Source organism: Rhagoletis zephyria, unplaced genomic scaffold (assembly GCF_001687245.7).
Source record: "Rhagoletis zephyria isolate East Lansing unplaced genomic scaffold, Rhagoletis_zephyria_1.1 Rzeph_scaffold_00492, whole genome shotgun sequence".
Classification (NCBI taxonomy): Eukaryota; Metazoa; Arthropoda; class Insecta; order Diptera; family Tephritidae; genus Rhagoletis; species Rhagoletis zephyria.
Window position 1 is genome coordinate 33,177 of NW_016157576.1, and position 17,730 is coordinate 50,906.

Genomic DNA, 17,730 nt, shown 5'->3' on the forward strand with positions numbered 1-17,730 from the left:
AAATAGCTGATAGCCTGTCTGTATGCACCTGTGTCGTTAGCAAGGCATGGTGGCCAGATTTTGATGTATTTTGGAACGAATTTCCGTCATACCTTCTGATGATTGATTTAAATGCAAACCGGTTTGGGCATTGTGCCGTCTGCAGTGCCATTTTTTATACGAACCCGGTTTGTTTCCAATCAAAACTTGACCAGTGATGATGAAAATTCCTTCCAAAACACCAGATCTTCTCATTTTATCGTAAGAATCAACCTACAGCAACAAGGAAAAAAGTGCTAAATACAGCAATCATCTCGACTCATCTCTACCCAACTAATCTTAGGTTAAGGGCTACTTCGAAATAAGATTGCAAACAAAAGCTCTGGTTCTGGTTATAGAACCTATTCTAGCAGCCTATCCGAAATCTTGCATCTTAATGAATTCCTCCGTACAATACTATGCCTTACTAAAAACATGTTTCTTCTACCTTTCAGGCATCTCCTCTTTGTCCAGTTGCGGTGATCCGGAGCGTCTACCCGAATTGCCGCCCGGCGATGAACAGCGCCTACAACGTGCTGCTTTACATTTACAACAGAAACTTATCTTACGTGAATGGTTACGCGACCATCGCCTACAGCATCACTATCAACGGCTACTAGCCGTCGAAGTAGCCTCATTGGAAGACGTATATTGGTTAGAAGATTCACGCGCGAGTAAAATACTCGGCAAAGATTGGCAAATCTGGTCGCAAGCACGCCAAAACCTGCCCACATCCAAAGCGCAATTGGATGCATTGAAAGCACAACTCTGGTCAACCGTTGTGAAATCGAGTCAACATCAAGACGCTTGGACATGGGGTGGCATGCTAGTGGTATCCGTATCGGTCGCTGGCCTAGTAACGCTAGCCGCCATGACACAGCCATCACTGGCGCCTGAAGCGCGCCACTCACTACTACAATATGTGACTGGTAAATATTTACTGCCGGCCAATTGTAAAGTGCAATGGGACTGGAAGGACCCAGCGCCAGTGGGCGGCACAATGTGCTTCATTGTACGCTTCTTTCAACGCAACGGACAGCCTTATCCCATCTGTGATACTGATCAATTTTTCGTCGAAGTCACCGAGGGTACTCGCAAGGTGGTGACCATTAGCGAGCTAGGCTCATCAACAGATCCGAATAATGCAAATATTGCCAAAGTGAAATTTACTGTACGCACAGCGGGACAGTATAAAATTTCAGTGCTCATCGGCTCCAGTCACATTTCTGGTTCGCCTTTTACCAAAACTTTTGTACCGGGCCCTATAGACGCGCGTCGATCGCGCTTTATACGCCCGGCCAGCACAGTGATATGTTGTGCTGGAACGCCGACAATGTTGCACATTGAGCCGCGTGATGAATTCGGTAATGCGTGCAACTTCGAGGATAATGACGATCCGGTAAAAGTAAGTAGTTAGTTGGTCGTAGCTAGTGGCAGGAGCGTGTACGTTGCAAACGTATGGCGCTACATTGAGGCGTGTCAGAGTATCAGTTTGAAATACTAAATCATTTTCGGTTTTCATGCAGGGCTATCGTGTTGAGATTTTCGATTTGAATGGCGAAACCATTGAGAAGTTGCATCACGCCATTACCTTCACCTATGACCGCGTGAACACACGTGTTGCCGTGACGGCGCTTTTTCCGGAGCCGCTTTGTCTGCGCGCCGTCATTAGCTACCTTGAACAGAAGCTACCAAACGGTGATTTTGACATCATCGTGCTGAGTGGTATGTTCCTAAATGTTCTCCTTGATTACACACTACACACATGTCTAAATCACTTGCAAACACGGAAGTTAAATGAACGCATGCATACCGCATACAACAATGCTTGTTGAACTTTGAAAAGTTCGCTTCCACCTTTGCCTACGCCTATGGTTACCGTGCAATTGTTTTAATTTTAAATATTTTTTCTCTCTCCTTTTTCCACCCGCTTCATGCTCTCTCATCCACCCTCATAGGTAGCGACAGCACGCTCGTCCATAAGAATATCGCATCGCGCAAGCATAACATTTGTTATGAAGCCAAATTGTTGAGCATTTATGGCACACCGAAGAGTAAGCCCCGAAAGGTGCTCTGCTATGTGGGACCCAAACAAGTGAGTACACGAAAGGGTTACTCATTAAATGACAGCGTCAATTTTCAAATGTAGAATTCTCTCATCTTTCAGGTCACTATCAAGGAGATGATACTGAAATTTATACCTAAGCGTATAGCGACATTTCGTCTATGTCCTTCAACTAAATTTCATTTTCTGCCGTCCGTGGCTGCACAGCCACATGGGCCGGTTTTTATAATAGACGATGGCGCACAGCCGAAGATCGAGTTGGCATCACGTGACCGCAATATCATAGCGGCTACCTTTACGCATTTCTTATTAAAGAACATCGGCGGTTCAGAGACCTTCAAGGATAAGCAGGACTTTTTCTATCATGAAGTTCGCAAATTTCATGCGAGTTACTATCATGAGAAGCTCGCGTTGAAAGTGAATCGAGAGAAGATTTTAGAGAGCAGCATGAAGGCGACGAAGGGATTCTCGGTGTCCGATTGGTGTGGCAACTTTGAGGTGACATTTCAAGGAGAACAAGGTAAGTAATAATTAATTGTTGAAGAGGAAATAGTTTGAAAATCAAAGTACAGTTCTTTAAGGGTCGGGGGCAACTTCAATGGCTCTCCGCACAATGTGGGTCTAACTACCAATTTATTGAGATCTTTCTGTTAACGGATAAAAGAACAAAACAAGAATATATTTTCCTTGCTAACGTCAAAGTAACAGCTGAGATATCTTCTATCAGAAAATAATGATTTAATTGTTGTTGTTGTAGCTTATAGTTAGCCCTGTCTAGGTACTTCACATAGTCTTCGCCAAGGTGAACTAACGCTAGACCCAGGAAATTTCGACGGGGTCGGACCAAAAGGAGAAGAAAGATAGTTTAGTGGCTTTGAAGATCGGCGTGTGAAAAAGTGGTCAATTTCATTCGCGGAACCTTCACACACGATACATATGTACGTTGGGTATTTTGGCGTCATGGGGAGAGAAGTGTGTTCCGGTGATAAGATTCCCCTTTTATGTTGATTTCCCCGGTGATCTCTATGATCAGGTAGAGGGCCTTAGTGAGACACTCTACTCCCACCCGAAAGATTTTTGCTTATACTTGGGCAGTTTGTGCAGCCATCTGAAAACTCGACGCTTGGATGCACCGAAGGATGCAGTGTCCGGCAGGGATGAACCAATCTGCTGCAGCAGTGGCCATCTTGCAGAATTGACATTCGCCAACGTTAATATCTGTTCGTGTATAAATAACGGTGAAGGTTGCCTCGGTAACTTCCGCGTACCCATACCAATCCGCTACTGGTGCGCGTTGACGTTGCCTACTGCCATGCTATTTTCACCTCTGAAGAGATGTTGCCCAAATAAGATGATGAAGCATGGCGTCGATCCACCGGACTGTAGAAAGATCTATGCCTCTTTGGACTAATGTCCTCGAGATAGATCCATTGGCAGTATTATCAAAAGCCCCGCCAGTCTTTAAAATGATTACTTCTTTTGACTTAAAGGCCCTTTTAAAATGACTAACCCAGTACTGTAGGACGGAATCCGTGGATTTTCTTTTGGGATTAGCAAACTGAGTACGACGTGAGCATAGCAGTCTTTTATCGATCGAAATGAAGGAATCAGGGGACCGATTACCTGATTCAGAAATATAGAAGACTCCTCCGGGTGCAGGGTATATATTTTCAAGTAGAACCAGTCCTAACTAGATAGACCAGGAGATCGATGATGTTTTTCTTTAGATTTGAGCTCGACTCCCTGGTGCAATGGAGTCTACCGCCCATCATACCTTGTCCCTATCAAAAATTAAGCTAGATCTGCTATGATGTTTCAATCTGGACAACTTATGTTCCATGGAGATAGTATTTAACCGATCTTGTTTCATCTAAGAGGCTGAAAAATGCACTTGAAGCAAGCATTTCAGAATCCCACAGTGGTAATTAAGGCAACTTAGCGGAACACAGGTTAGGATTTTCTGAATCTAATCAAGGTTTGTGCGCATTTCTTGACTGAATGCAGTCTTAAATACAACTACACATTTTAACCATTCGTAACTTAATTTCACGTAGAATATAATGTAATTGGTTAAAGAACAAAGTATCTTCAAAATACTTATAACTAAAATTAATGAAACCGTGTTTTTCGGAAATGATCATCTTTTCGCCGTATTCCTTCCTTTACAGGTATCGATTGGGGTGGCTTGCGTCGCGAATGGTTCGAGCTGGTTTGCAGCGCATTATTTGATCCACGCGGTGGACTCTTCTGTACATTTCATGATAAACATCAAGCATTAGTACATCCAAATCCACATCGCCCATCACATTTGAAGCTGAAGCATTTCGAGTTCGCAGGCAAAATTGTGGGTAAATGTCTCTATGAAAGTGCATTGGGTGGCACATATCGACAGCTGGTGCGAGCACGTTTTACACGATCATTTTTAGCACAACTCATTGGTTTGCGTGTGCATTATAAGGTGGGTATAGACTATTATACCAACGAAGACAGTAAGCTGTCGCGCACACAGACCGCTTATGACTGAGCTGAGAGATGAGATTGCATATAAGCATTAGATTGGTTTGCTTAACGCTCACCAGCTTGCTTTTACGTGCATTTCTCAGCTCTCTCATAGGCGCTTTGTATGCGCGTCCCTAATGAAGTATCAATCCGTAATTTTACTACTTTTTTAGTACTTCGAGCAAGACGATCCGGATTTATATCTCTCGAAAATCAAATATATACTCGATACTGATTTGGATGCCACGGACTCGCTGGAATTGTATTTTGTTGAAGAGGTCTACGATACCAGCGGTCAGCTGAGCAAAACTGTTGAATTAACGCCTAATGGGTCAAAGGTGCGTGTCTCGAACGCAACAAAAAATCAATATCTCGACGCGTTGGCACAACAGCGGCTCTGTAGCAGTGTTAAGGAGGAGGTTGATGCCTTTTTAAAGGGTCTCAACGGTATTATACCAGATAATTTGCTAAGCATTTTCGATGAGAACGAATTGGAGGTGATTTAGCTATTGAAAAATTGAAAATGCATTTTTGCTAACAAACAAACACCTTTCAGTTACTAATGTGCGGCACTGGCGAATATTCGATTGCCGACTTCAAGGCACATCACATCATAAATGGCAATTCCGCCGAGTTTCGGCGCGTCTTGGCGTGGTTTTGGGCGGCTGTTAGTAATTTTAGTCAAACCGAAATGGCGCGCTTATTGCAATTTACTACAGGTTGCTCACAATTGCCACCAGGCGGTTTTCAGGAATTGAATCCACAATTTCAAATAACAGCGGCGCCAACATTTGGCAATCTACCGACGGCGCACACGTGGTAAGTGGACGCAATTATGAGCATTGATATTTTTTAATTTTACTCGTATTATGTACTCACCCTAATGTTTTGAGCATCTTTTTATATATATTTTTTCTTTTTACTTATTTCATTTTACAGCTTCAATCAACTCTGCCTGCCGGACTACGAAAGTTACGAGCAATTTGAAAAAGCACTTCTTTTGGCTATAAGTGAAGGCAGCGAAGGTTTTGGCATGGTTTAAGCTTTTGTCATACTGTCATCACTAATCAGTATACAAAACCGCTAACTAGTCAGCAATAGTATGTAATAGTGAAAAGAATGTTTACAAATACATATGTATACATATGAAAACATAAATAAATCAGAAATTGTGTTCCTTTTACGAATTGTTATAGAATACTTATAGTAAGCCAGTTGAATTAAAGAAAGTGAATTCGTTTACTAATTTATATTGCTGTAATATAATGCAATAATTGAAATAAGAAACTAAAAAAGCAATGAGTATTCGTAATGAGAATAGACCAATATCACCATCATCAAGTATTGTGATATATGTAACTTAAAACCAATTTAGAAAAACAAAGCTAAGAAATTTTCAACCGAAAAATTTACAATTCTTAAGTATAATCTGAAGCTAATTTCAACTCAATGATATTGTCTAAAAAACGAAATGAAAATTTGCAGACCAAAAAACACAAACAAAAACTGCATATATACATATATTTCTCTATGTCGAAAAGTACATTTTTTAGTAAGTCCGACATTCGAATTAGTCAAATACTCTCAATCAGTTGGTCAGATAAATCACAGCAAAACAGTAAGTTGTTTATTAGTAATTTTAGATTTAAAAATTTATCAAAGCAGCATCAACGGTGCGTTCTTATAAACAAATGTACCTTGGAGAGTGATAGGTATAGTTACATACATAACTTAAAAATACCCAAAAATATTTTTTTAACCCGAAAAGAACTTATTTATTTCTTTACTTACTGTATTTAAAGCATTTATAAGGCTAAAAAGAAAAATGTTAAGGTGTAGGCAAGTTAATACCTAGTGATTTTGAATTATTAGAGACTTTTTTTTATTATTTAACGAATATGCCTAAGAGTTTTATTAATTTGTAATCATTTGTCTTTTAAGTAGTTGAAAATGATATTAAATGCAATTGCAGATTTGCGAATGTATATGTAGTTGTTGAAATTTAGAATAATAATAAGAAAAACTAAACAAAATCAACAATCTGAAATTAAATAAATGAGATCTAATAGAAAAACTCTGATTTGCTTTTTCGTGTAGAAAACATACTAGTGTGGAAATGATTTTTGTTGAAAATCAAAACCAAACAAAATTTTAACCTACTTAGCTCGTTCTTTCTGTTTGCTTTTTTTGCCCTCTGGCAGGTTGAAATGTCTGGGCCTGCTCCTGGGCAGCAGGGTATCTTGGCAGCTTAAGACAGAGAAAAGGGTATAAAAATGGAAACTGCCAGAAACACGCTATATCCAACGATTTAGTGCCAAATTTTTACTTCTTTGTTATTAATCCTTCGAAATATATTTTGTAAATCGCACCGATTTGATTGCAGAACATGCCTGTATATAGTTGGTTTAGATAATGAACTATAAAAAAGGATTGACACTCACCACCGATCTGTCAAATTTACGCCGCATAGTCTGAATTTGGCATCCTCTCGAAACGGATATGGCTGTTTAAAATTATGCTGAGCAATACCACCAGCTCCGTCAGAATTTGGAAAGACTTTTTCGGGCCGTTTGCTACCAAACGAGGATTAAGAGAGGGTGACTCCCTTTCATGTGTTTTTTTTAATCTGATGTTGGAGAAGATAATAAGAGTTGCAGAACTGAACCGCTCGGGAACCATTCTTTACAAGAGCTTGTAATTGCTGGCGTATGCCGACGAAATCGACATCATCGTTAATAAGAACCGCGAAGTCTGTTCTGCCTTTTCCAAGATGGATAAGTAAGCAAAGCGATTGCGTCTGGTGGTCAACGAGGGCAAGACGAAGTATCTCTTGTTATCAAACAAACAGTCAGCGGGATCGCGCCTTGGCACCTACGTCACTGTTGATAGATATAATTTCGAGAAAGTCGAGAATTTCGTTTACTTGGGAACCAGCATTAACACTGAGTAGGCAATTATAGAGTAAAGTCCTCTTACGACGTACGAAAACCACACTCTATAAGTAACTCATCATGCCCGTGTTGATATATGGCGCAGAAGCATGGACAATGACAACATTCGATGAGGCGGCTGTTCGAATATTCGAGAAAAATATTTTCCGCGAGATATATGCGCCTTTACGCATTGGCGAGTGCCGCAGACCATGGAATGATGAGCTGTATGAGCTTCACAATGACATAGACATAGTGCAGCGAATTAAAATACAGCGGCTTGGCCATGTCTGGAATTTGATGCTCCAGCTCTGAAAGTACCTATTCAACTCGGAACCTGCTGGTGGTAGCAGAGGAAGAGGCAGGCCCCACTGCGATGAAAAGACCAGGTGGAGAAGGACTTGTCTTCGCTTGGCATTTCCAATTGGCCTCAGTTGGCACAGAAGAGAAACGACTGGCGTGCATTGTTGAACTCGGCCAAAATCGCTTAGGCTACATATGTATTGGCTAGCTACTTCAGCTGGTATAAACAGCTGGTTGTGGTCAGCTTTCACACAACCCAATTTGCCATTCCTGCCTTGCAATGGAGAGGATGAGACGCCGGAGTACTTTTTTTTTACTTCTGCCACACCTATACAAATATTGGATTCAAGGCTTTTGGCAGTGATCGGCTGAGAGATGAGCACCGGACTTCTTCAACAGCCAACATAGTAGCCTGGGTTCTGGGACAAAACGAAATACATACTAGTATATACACAAAATAAATTCAAAATAGTGTTTCTTTAACTGCACTTTCTATTTGAGAATCGTGTTGATTACGGAAGTACATACATATGTATGCAATACAAGATCGGCAAAAACAAGGAAACCACAAAGGCAAATATGTTGCAGCATTAACATAAATGTTGCTTATGTACATACATATGTATGTATGTATTTACGTACTTGATATCGCAAATGTACATTTATTTAGCACGCGTTGCTGCAACACAATTGGCAGATGCCGATTCATTATAACTTCACACAATGTACATATTTATTTACGTCACTACGTTTGGATAGCATGCCTGCAATACGAGTTTGTATGGCAAGTGAGAGTTTTGGGCGTGAATCACAAATTAGGGTATGAAAAAAGTGGGACAAATATATTTAGCACAATCATGCATACAATACATTGTATTGCATATGAAACTACCGCTTTAGTTATTTATCCATACAATGTTCGGGATAAGTGCCAAACTTATAAAAAAAAAAAACATAAGCCACAAAAGTATATAGCCATGGTCGAGCGCTGTCAACAAGTGCAAAATATTCACATGCATACACGTGCCAGCTTACTTTACTATTATTAATAACAATTGAGTTATCAGCTATTGATCAACATCTGGCATCATACCTACATATATTATCACCCTCCAGAGAAGTGCTTCGTGCCACTGCTTTATTATGATAATTAACATCATTACGTTTGTCATTGCGATTATGAAATATTTAATTAATAAACGGAAGTGAAAAAGAAAGTATTTGCAGTCACATAAGCTGTTGGTTGCCACCTAAAAGTTCATAACCTCATGTGATCACTACAACAACTACTTTTTTGTAATTAACTACGTAAAAATCCAAACAGCTATGGGCGCAACAGCCTAATCACTCGTACAATATGAAAACCGAGAGAGGGGAAAGTAGTATGTGCATAGGTATGTACGTATGTAAGTGCAGCCCTAAATAGCAAAGATTAGCATGGGGTAGAAACAAAATTATAACCACTTTGACCAAGTGATCCGCACAAACAAAGTAAACGCACTTTAAACGATTTTCTAAGCCACTAGGTGTTAGGTCATAACACTTGAAAGTAAAACTGGCTCATAAATTAGGCGGTGCAAGTGCGGCGGCGCTAAGTGTGAGTATACTCAAGCAAAAAGCATAACACATATTCACAAGTTGTTTTGTATACCATGTATAAAGGGCGTTTGGGTGTATAGAGTGTTAATGCACGAAGAGCTAGTAGCTTGAGCTTACATAAGGCTGGCTACATTCTTTTTATAAGACGACCGCATTGTCCCAACGACGTGATTAACGATTCATTACAAAGGCCAAGAGAATTTAAACAATGTTATGATGACTGAAATATTTATTACAGCCGCTTCTTATAGAATTTTTCCCGTAGAATCCGAATCTGCCCGTAAAGATATTAGCTTGGCTCTAGTTTTCGAGCAACTAAGGGTTAATTTTTTGATTTTGAATTTTCATGTCCTCCCGCACAGACGGATATATTGCATCAATTTATTGTTTTACAGAGGCACGATGTTCAAAAACGCGTTTTTCGGCACCTTTAAAACAAAGTTTCTCGAAAGCTAGAGCCAATTTAATATCTTTGCCGGCATATTCGCATTTTACGGGAAAATGCCTATAAGAGTCGGCTACAATATTTTACTCAACAGAACTTTGTTGGGCAGTGTTATTGGTCGTAAATGTATCCACAACACTACGGACGTTGTTTTGGCCTATGTAAGACCTCCACTCAACTCTACCGGACTGCTGTCCCATCCAGCATATTCTTGGGATTTAACTCTTAACGCCTATAATGACTCTGGGGCAAGAGATTTAGAACAAATGAAGAGGTTATCACTAAACCACAACCACTTCAATATCTCGTGAAAACCTGTTTTTAAAAAATATTCGCACAAATCAGTATCAAGCTGCCCTCATACATATGCATGCATTTGCATATTCGCATACATAAATCGTATTGCTTATAGATATACATAATATGTATGTATATGTATATGTATATTATACATACATAGCTTGACAATTCGTGGGGACAACATTATTACATTTAAGGTGACTACATATTAGTAATTGCTCTATGTATGTATGTACATTAGGTTGGATCACTCTCTATTATAAAAAAAAACGGTACTGCTTTTCTATCGGAATTATAAAATTTATTATATTTAAACATTTTCGCCCAAAATGTTTGCGTTAAATATTAAGATTCTTCTCATTATTATGATGCCGTTGACAAGATGTTCAAACATTTTTATACAAACCTTTTAAAGTTAAACTTTTCTATCATTTGAGTTGATTTTTTGGCAAAAAATATTTTTAAAAACTAATGGCCTTATTCATAAAAAATAAAGTAGCTTTAAAAAACGTTTATAAACTGAAAAAGGTATGAAAACGTCACTTTATAAAGCTCTTTAAACCTACTTTATTTTTTATGAATAAGGCCATAATTTTTTTATGAGTCATTCCACATAAAAGAGGAAAAATACATAAATTTAAAAATGCCTTAGTTGTGCCTATTGCATTAGTAACCCTTGAATGATTACATTTCATTAATCTGTTGAAATATATAAAAAAAAAAAATAAGCTGTATTTTTTATATATGGAAACTTTTACTCCATGCCTAATTACTTTACAACAGTAAACACAACTTTGAATATTTTTAAATGAATTTATTACAATCTTCATATATTATTTTAAATAAAGACGAAAGCGTGTAGCATAAAAAATCTGGCTCGAGAATTAGGTGTTTTGGCTAAAATTCTTCTTTGAGTGCACATTCATTCTAATAACAGTTATTAAGAACTTAGAAATTGTTTGGTATCTTTTCGCAAGGAATTTCACACATTAGCTATTTAGCTGCGTTAAAAAATGTCTTTCACTGTCGTCCAAGTTCCGACGACATAGTTATTATTCACAATTGATCACATTCTGGAATCATTCAGTCTCAATGAAATGGTCCTTATAAAAAAAATCGATTTTTTGGGAGATATTTTCAAATTGATCTGAATATCTTTCCAATATTTTGGCGAAAGTATTACAAAATAATAAGTTTTATAGTTTCGGTGGAAAATTCGCGACTTGTTTTGGTGAAGCACCCCAATGCACGTATATACTCGTAAAAACTAAAAAACAAGAAATATAACCAACCTGTGTCAAAGGGAAAAACTTTGGCGTTTTACAGCACAGAGGGCAATTTCACCTCAGCTAAGACTGCAAAGTACCAAAAACACCAATGCCTACATACATACATACATACATTCGTAGCTAACATTGCAACATGTATTTTAGTAAGTACACGCGTTTTAATGTTCAAATTAATTTCAGTAAATTTTGGTTAAGCAACAAATTAGGACTCTTTACTTGCAACTACCACAAGTTATTTGTACAAAAGTGCGTAGGCATACATGTACATACATATGTATTTACAAAGTGGTCGTGTGGCTGACTACTTTGGTCGTGTGTCACCTCAGCGCTGCTAAGTATACGATCACGCTCACTTTTCTTATAATTGTTGAAATTACTTTTGTACATATTTTGTTTCTTTAAATAAATTAAACCTTACAATAGAGTTTGATACTCTTTTATGCTACTATATATGCTGTAGTTAGGACTTAATGCAGCTACATATTTATGATTTTCATACACTGGCATAGGTTGGCAAATAAATATTTGCTTTTCCATTAATCGACATTGCTTCTAAAAATACCTTATTTATTAATTTCACTTTTGACAACCTAGGGGTTTAAATTTAGACTCCACGGTGAGCAAATATCGAACTTGCTTACATATCTAAGTATTCTAAAGCTTCACACTTACTTATTAGTAAGTTACAAGTGGAATTATTTCATTAGCAACATCAACTTTCTGATACATTTTTGTGTAAGCATTTAAAGCTGCGAAGAAAATTAAAAATCGTTTCTAGAAAAATAGTGTTTTTCCCACTTTACAAGCCCAAATAAGGTGAATTCGATAAGATTCGGAAAGTTTCTGGAGTCCTTTAGGATTCTCTAGGTGGAAGCGACTGCCTCTGCCTGCATTTAATACAATAGAGAGCCATCCTTAGGCGCAGTGGGTTCATTGTGGTATCTATGATCCTTTAGCACGTGATATCCTATTTTAATATTTATATAACTTCAAAGTAAATTATTTTCACTTACCTTACCTGCAGTCATTTTTCGCAAAATCGTTGACTATAATCGATGAAATTAACTTTATCCTTTGTTATGTACGTACATACATTCAGCACTATTTTGCCATGATAAACACACACTTCACTATTTACCATTTATCATTTTCAATTGCATGATACTTTCCAAAAGCAGGCAAAGGCACAGCCGCCATATTGGGGCTCCTTTGGCATAATCTGAACATGTACAAAGACATTTCACTTCCTTCATCACTATTTTGGCTGGCAAGTATCTTTAAAATATGCACTACACCTTTATTAATACTCTGAGTTAGCTTTTTTTTATCAGAAAACAAAGTTTCTTTGCCATAAACAAGCAAAAACTCCAAATTTGTTGCCTAGAACACGACGAAATTTTAAAATGGCCGCCCAGCTGTGTACAAGCAAACACAACGGAAACTACAAACTGTCAATTGTGGTGTTTCCTTCTCCTTTCGTTCGAAAAGGTGCTGCCATATGTTATGTTTAACGAAGTTAAGCTGATGCCAGATAAAAGTTTGTGGCTTTGTGTGACATTTGTAACTTTGGCAGGAAAGCGCTGGACGCGAACGCCAAGAAAACAATTTTGGACTCGTCAAAATTACATTGGATTTTATATAAGTAATTAGCTTTAAAAATATCAGCAATATAATTAAATTTTATGTTTCTACATGGAAACTCGAATTTGGACGAAACAAAATAAATATTAAACCTGCTGGTGTTGCGCATTTCTCCCATATAGAGCATGAACCAAATCTATTTTTAAATGGAAGAAAACATCATCGACAAAAAAACTTAAAAAATTAACGAAATTTTTCCGAATTTTCAAGCCTGCACACTATTATACTATAATTGAAAAAGGTACAAAACTGCATATAAAATACGTTTCTGAAAAAAAGTTGAAAATTTTGATTTAATATTTTTTAAATTTGTTAAATTTTCCTGAATTGTTTACAACTTTGACTTATATGGTTTATTGTATAGAATCTACTATATTTGTATAAAAAATGAAAGTGTGCTGTTTAAGGGACCGCCACTGTATATATGTATTTTTATTTAGTTTAATTTTTACAAAAACTTATTGCTAAAAGGCGAACAGCATAACATAACGCTAAGACCTACTCGTTAGCATATCTTTAAATTAGTCTTTCGAAAGACTGTGGTGGGTTTAAAGACTGTTGCGAGGTTTGCCCTGTTAAGGCATTCATCGGAAATTTTAAACTTTTCGAGTAATCATAATTTGTATTATAACTTTGGTATTATAGCTTTGGTCGTAAGTACAAGAAGCAGAAGAGATATACGCATAAAAAGTTACATTAAAATGATCACAATGAGGAGTTGGCCAATTCCTTGCTTCTTAAAATATGATTAATTTAAGTGTTTAATATATTAAACAAATTAAATAAAAATCCATTGTAACTTTTATTTACAAAACCACTATGTTCACAACAAACGGCAGCACCGTCAACCTGGCACTACTCGCTTAAAATCCGTTTTGAATGAAAGGAGCAAGGCGAATTTATACAAGTTGGTTTACTGGCGAATTTAAATTTTCGCCGCGGCCCTACTGAATGTCAAAATGATGTGTTTGTTGTAATATAAATTGGCCTTGTTTACAACAAACACATCATTTTGACATTCAGAAAGACCGCGGCCCAAATCTAAATTCGCCAGTAACACCACTTTGTAAAAAATTCGTCTTGGAAAGGAGAAGGAAACACAGCAAATGGCAGTTCGTGGCTTCCGTTGTTTCTGCTTGCAAATACATACATTTGTACTTATGTATGTATGTATTTAGTTTTGACATCGTCGTGTTCTTGTTAATAAATTTCAAGTTTCTATGCAATTTATATAAAACAAACGTTTAATTTTAATAAAATAATGTCAATGGGAGGTAGTCTATGTGCTAAAGTTAAAGGTTTCAGAAAATAGTGAAGCAATAATATCAATATCGAATACTTCAGCAAAAGAAGAAAAAAGTGTCATTTAAGCATTTCTAGTGCTAAATTGTATGCATGAAATGAGAAAATTAATGCGAATGTAAAGAGTGGTCTTATCCGTTTGGTAGCGTTTTTGTAATTTTCATAATTTTCAATAGTTGGTTGAATCAATGATGCTATTATATTAAATGTATTTCTAGAACGCGGATTTGTCATTTGTTTTATATTAACTTCAACAGAAAATACTAATGAATGGCGAAAGCAATGCCGAATGTTTACTAAAAAAAGTGAAATTCCTAGATCCTGCAGGTAACTGAAAATCGTTTATGATGCTACTTATACATACATATGTATGTACAGTAGATGTCAGTATGTAGATGGTTACTCAAACTTTATTCTGGTTCATTAGTGAGTTTGTGATCAATACTTGTGTTTTATGAGCTGCTCTAGGTTACGCCACACAAAATTGTGTTTCATGAGGATTTTTCTTAATCTACTTTTTGTTTCATGAGCCTGCGCTAAGTGGAACTAGAGCAACTTAGAGCACGATTTCTGCACCAGCTTTTTTTTGGTGGAGCAAGCAGCTGTTTTGAGAATTTCTGCCTGAAAAGTGTTTCATAAGATTTCTGATCTGAGTTGCTCTGACTTGCTTCTTGTTTTTTGACCGCCGCTCGATTTCGCTCTACCTTGAGCTGCTCTGCACTTTTTTCGGTCTCATTAAACACAACTAAAATCTATTCAGTAAACAACTTAGGTATTTCTATAGGGTATCCTCTAACGGGTAGTGCATAATGTATAGTTAAAGTTGCCCTTGCTTCTACTCATTGATATTAAAAAATCCCCCGAAATTTTTGGATCGACTTTAAATATTTTTATCTATTTTAGTTTTATTTATTTTATATTTATTAATAGGTTCCCTATCGATGAATTACCAGTCCATGAATCGAAATCATTGCTGACTTCAGATAAAATTTTCTAGGTATTTGGCAAAAGATATACTATTTTGTGTGGAAACATGCTGTAAACAGCTTTTGATTTTTTATAATTCATAGAGCGTACCTTATCGAAAACTATTTCCCACATATTGAATTTTTTTCTATATGCAAACATGTAATATCAAATCAGATGTAGAATTCAAAAAAAACAGGGGACGTATGTCCTGAAAAAGATGTATTGTATGGGGACAGGCAACCCCACGATCCAGAAAATAAAGGTCGCGCCATTCGCGGACCGCTAACCCTCTCATCGTCGATTTGACAGCATCCACCCATTCGCTGACGTCATAAAATACTTTTGTTTACATTCACTGTTGCCAACTTAATGCTTTCCGCACCAAATTTAGTGGGTATTNGCAACCCCTGTTCATGTACATCACTCTCCATACAAAAAATAATCGGTACTGTTTTTCCACCGAAATCTGTTTAATTATGCCAAAAAATATGTCGGAAAATATTATGATTTGCATGTGCTGATCTGAAAAACACATCAAAAAAATCGGGTTTGTTATAAATAAAAATCTTTAAAAAAAAGTTTTTATAAATATCCCCTCAGGCGATGGAAAAGCTTATGCTTAAAATGTCTACATACAAATGTTTACAAATTTTATCAACGGAATCAAAGTAATAAGATTTGTGGAGGTTTTTTTTTCAAATCAGTACAGCTCACGTAAATCTTAATATTTTTCCGAAATATTTTGGCGGAAACTTTAAAATATAAAAAGTCAAATGATTCCGGTGGAGAAATCGCAATTTTTTTGGTTAAGCACCCTAATATTTATATATTCGCTTCGACTGAAATCTACTTTCTCGGTGTGAAGCTGAGGAGGAAGCAAATAAAGTTGATTTTACCTTAGAAAATAAGACGGAAGCGCAATTTTTATTCCCATACTTGATCATTATTGTGATCAAATGTGAGATTTTTCAATCATAAAAAAAACTACTAAAAAATATTCAGAACATCTTGCCAAAGAAAATTCTTAAGTTAACTATCAAACCTCCACAGACAATTTCATTGCAGAATTTAACATGTTGCGCAGGTACACCATCTTTTTTTCTCCAAAAATTGATGTTCAACGAAACGAAGAGCTTGCCTGAGCCTTTTTTTGACGCCTTGAATCAGGGTGATAAAAGTCTTTATCTGTCCATCTTTGTTTATTTGAAAATATGTGCAACACTGCCAGTAGATGTTGCAACGAGCTGGCGGTTATTTTCCACCTTTAGAAGGTTGAAGGTTTGGGTTGGCGTTCCTAAATGTACATAATGATCTGGGGGTTAGACCTCAGCAAGTGCTAGATGAGCTAGCAAAACCAGAAATTTGCACTTAAAAAAATATATACAAAATTAAAATATTAATACCCAGTTTTACCAATCAATTTTAAAATTTGATAATAAATTTCCCAACATAATTGTTTTTTTTTTTTTTAATTTTAACAGGCTGATAAAATTTGTTCGTGCAACCGGGCATTAATATAATAAAAAGAATAATTTTACTAAAGACCCCAACAATTTTCTTCATGTGTGAGATTGAAAATTTAAAAATATTTTTGTTATGTTAGCAAACTTCAAAAAAGGTTCAGGCCGCCGCTCAGTGTTTTGCCTTTAAATTGTTGTATCATGGTTCAACACATCGTTGTTAAAAAAAAAAAAACATACCTAAAGGAAATAATTCTGAAGTTACCTTATTTTGAAAATTAACTACTTTCTACTTACATATCTACGTATATACATATGTAGATATTATTCAATATCATAAACTTTCATTGAATTATGCATTAATTTTATAAATGTCGCTATTTTTTTTACTTACTTTCGCGCATTCAAAAATATACGGAAATAGTTAATTGGCAAATCGAGTAGAAATATATAGTGAGATTAAATATAAATAAAACTAAAAAATAGCATTCGCACGCTTTGCTATTAATTTCTATTGCAATTTTTTTTTTTGCATGTTATAATAATGTTTTTTTTTTTGCTCAAACCAATTGCAACATATATGTACTATTTAATTACGCTTGCAAATATGTACATATTTGACCATTAACAACTACTCGTATTACGACTTCAATTACTTTCATATGACTAAATGATAATTGTTTGCAACACATTTTCACATGCATTTCAGTGGAGGTGAGAATTTCGTAGGTTCAAACACTTGTGATTGTATAATTTCATGAAAGCAGTGATTTAAACGTGCATACTACATGTACGCGTACCCGTGTTAATGGCATCAAAAATGAGATATGCGTTGTTGATATAGAAAAAGTGAAATTTACTGGGCAAACATACATAAATCAGAGCCACAGTGTTTTTTTTTTGATTTTTT

The 17,730-nt window shown here is 36.5% G+C and overlaps 1 protein-coding gene across 3 annotated transcripts in view; it reads left to right on the plus strand.

The window, feature by feature from the left end:
- LOC108359930 (apoptosis-resistant E3 ubiquitin protein ligase 1) overlaps nucleotides 1–6,357 on the plus strand; it is a 34,020-nt gene extending 27,663 nt beyond the window's left edge. For 2 of the 3 annotated variants that reach the window (XM_017612007.1, XM_017612009.1), the window contains exons 2-9: nucleotides 474–1,423; nucleotides 1,545–1,743; nucleotides 1,977–2,113; nucleotides 2,168–2,603; nucleotides 4,252–4,541; nucleotides 4,756–5,079; nucleotides 5,139–5,401; nucleotides 5,522–6,357. In XM_017612007.1, coding sequence (XP_017467496.1) covers nucleotides 474–1,423; nucleotides 1,545–1,743; nucleotides 1,977–2,113; nucleotides 2,168–2,603; nucleotides 4,252–4,541; nucleotides 4,756–5,079; nucleotides 5,139–5,401; nucleotides 5,522–5,624 — 2,702 coding nt within the window. In that variant the 3' untranslated portion in view covers nucleotides 5,625–6,357. The remainder of the gene's footprint in view (nucleotides 1–473; nucleotides 1,424–1,544; nucleotides 1,744–1,976; nucleotides 2,114–2,167; nucleotides 2,604–4,251; nucleotides 4,542–4,755; nucleotides 5,080–5,138; nucleotides 5,402–5,521) is intronic. The other variant, XM_017612008.1, reaches the window with a different exon arrangement.
- The last annotated feature ends 11,373 nt before the right edge of the window (nucleotides 6,358–17,730 follow it).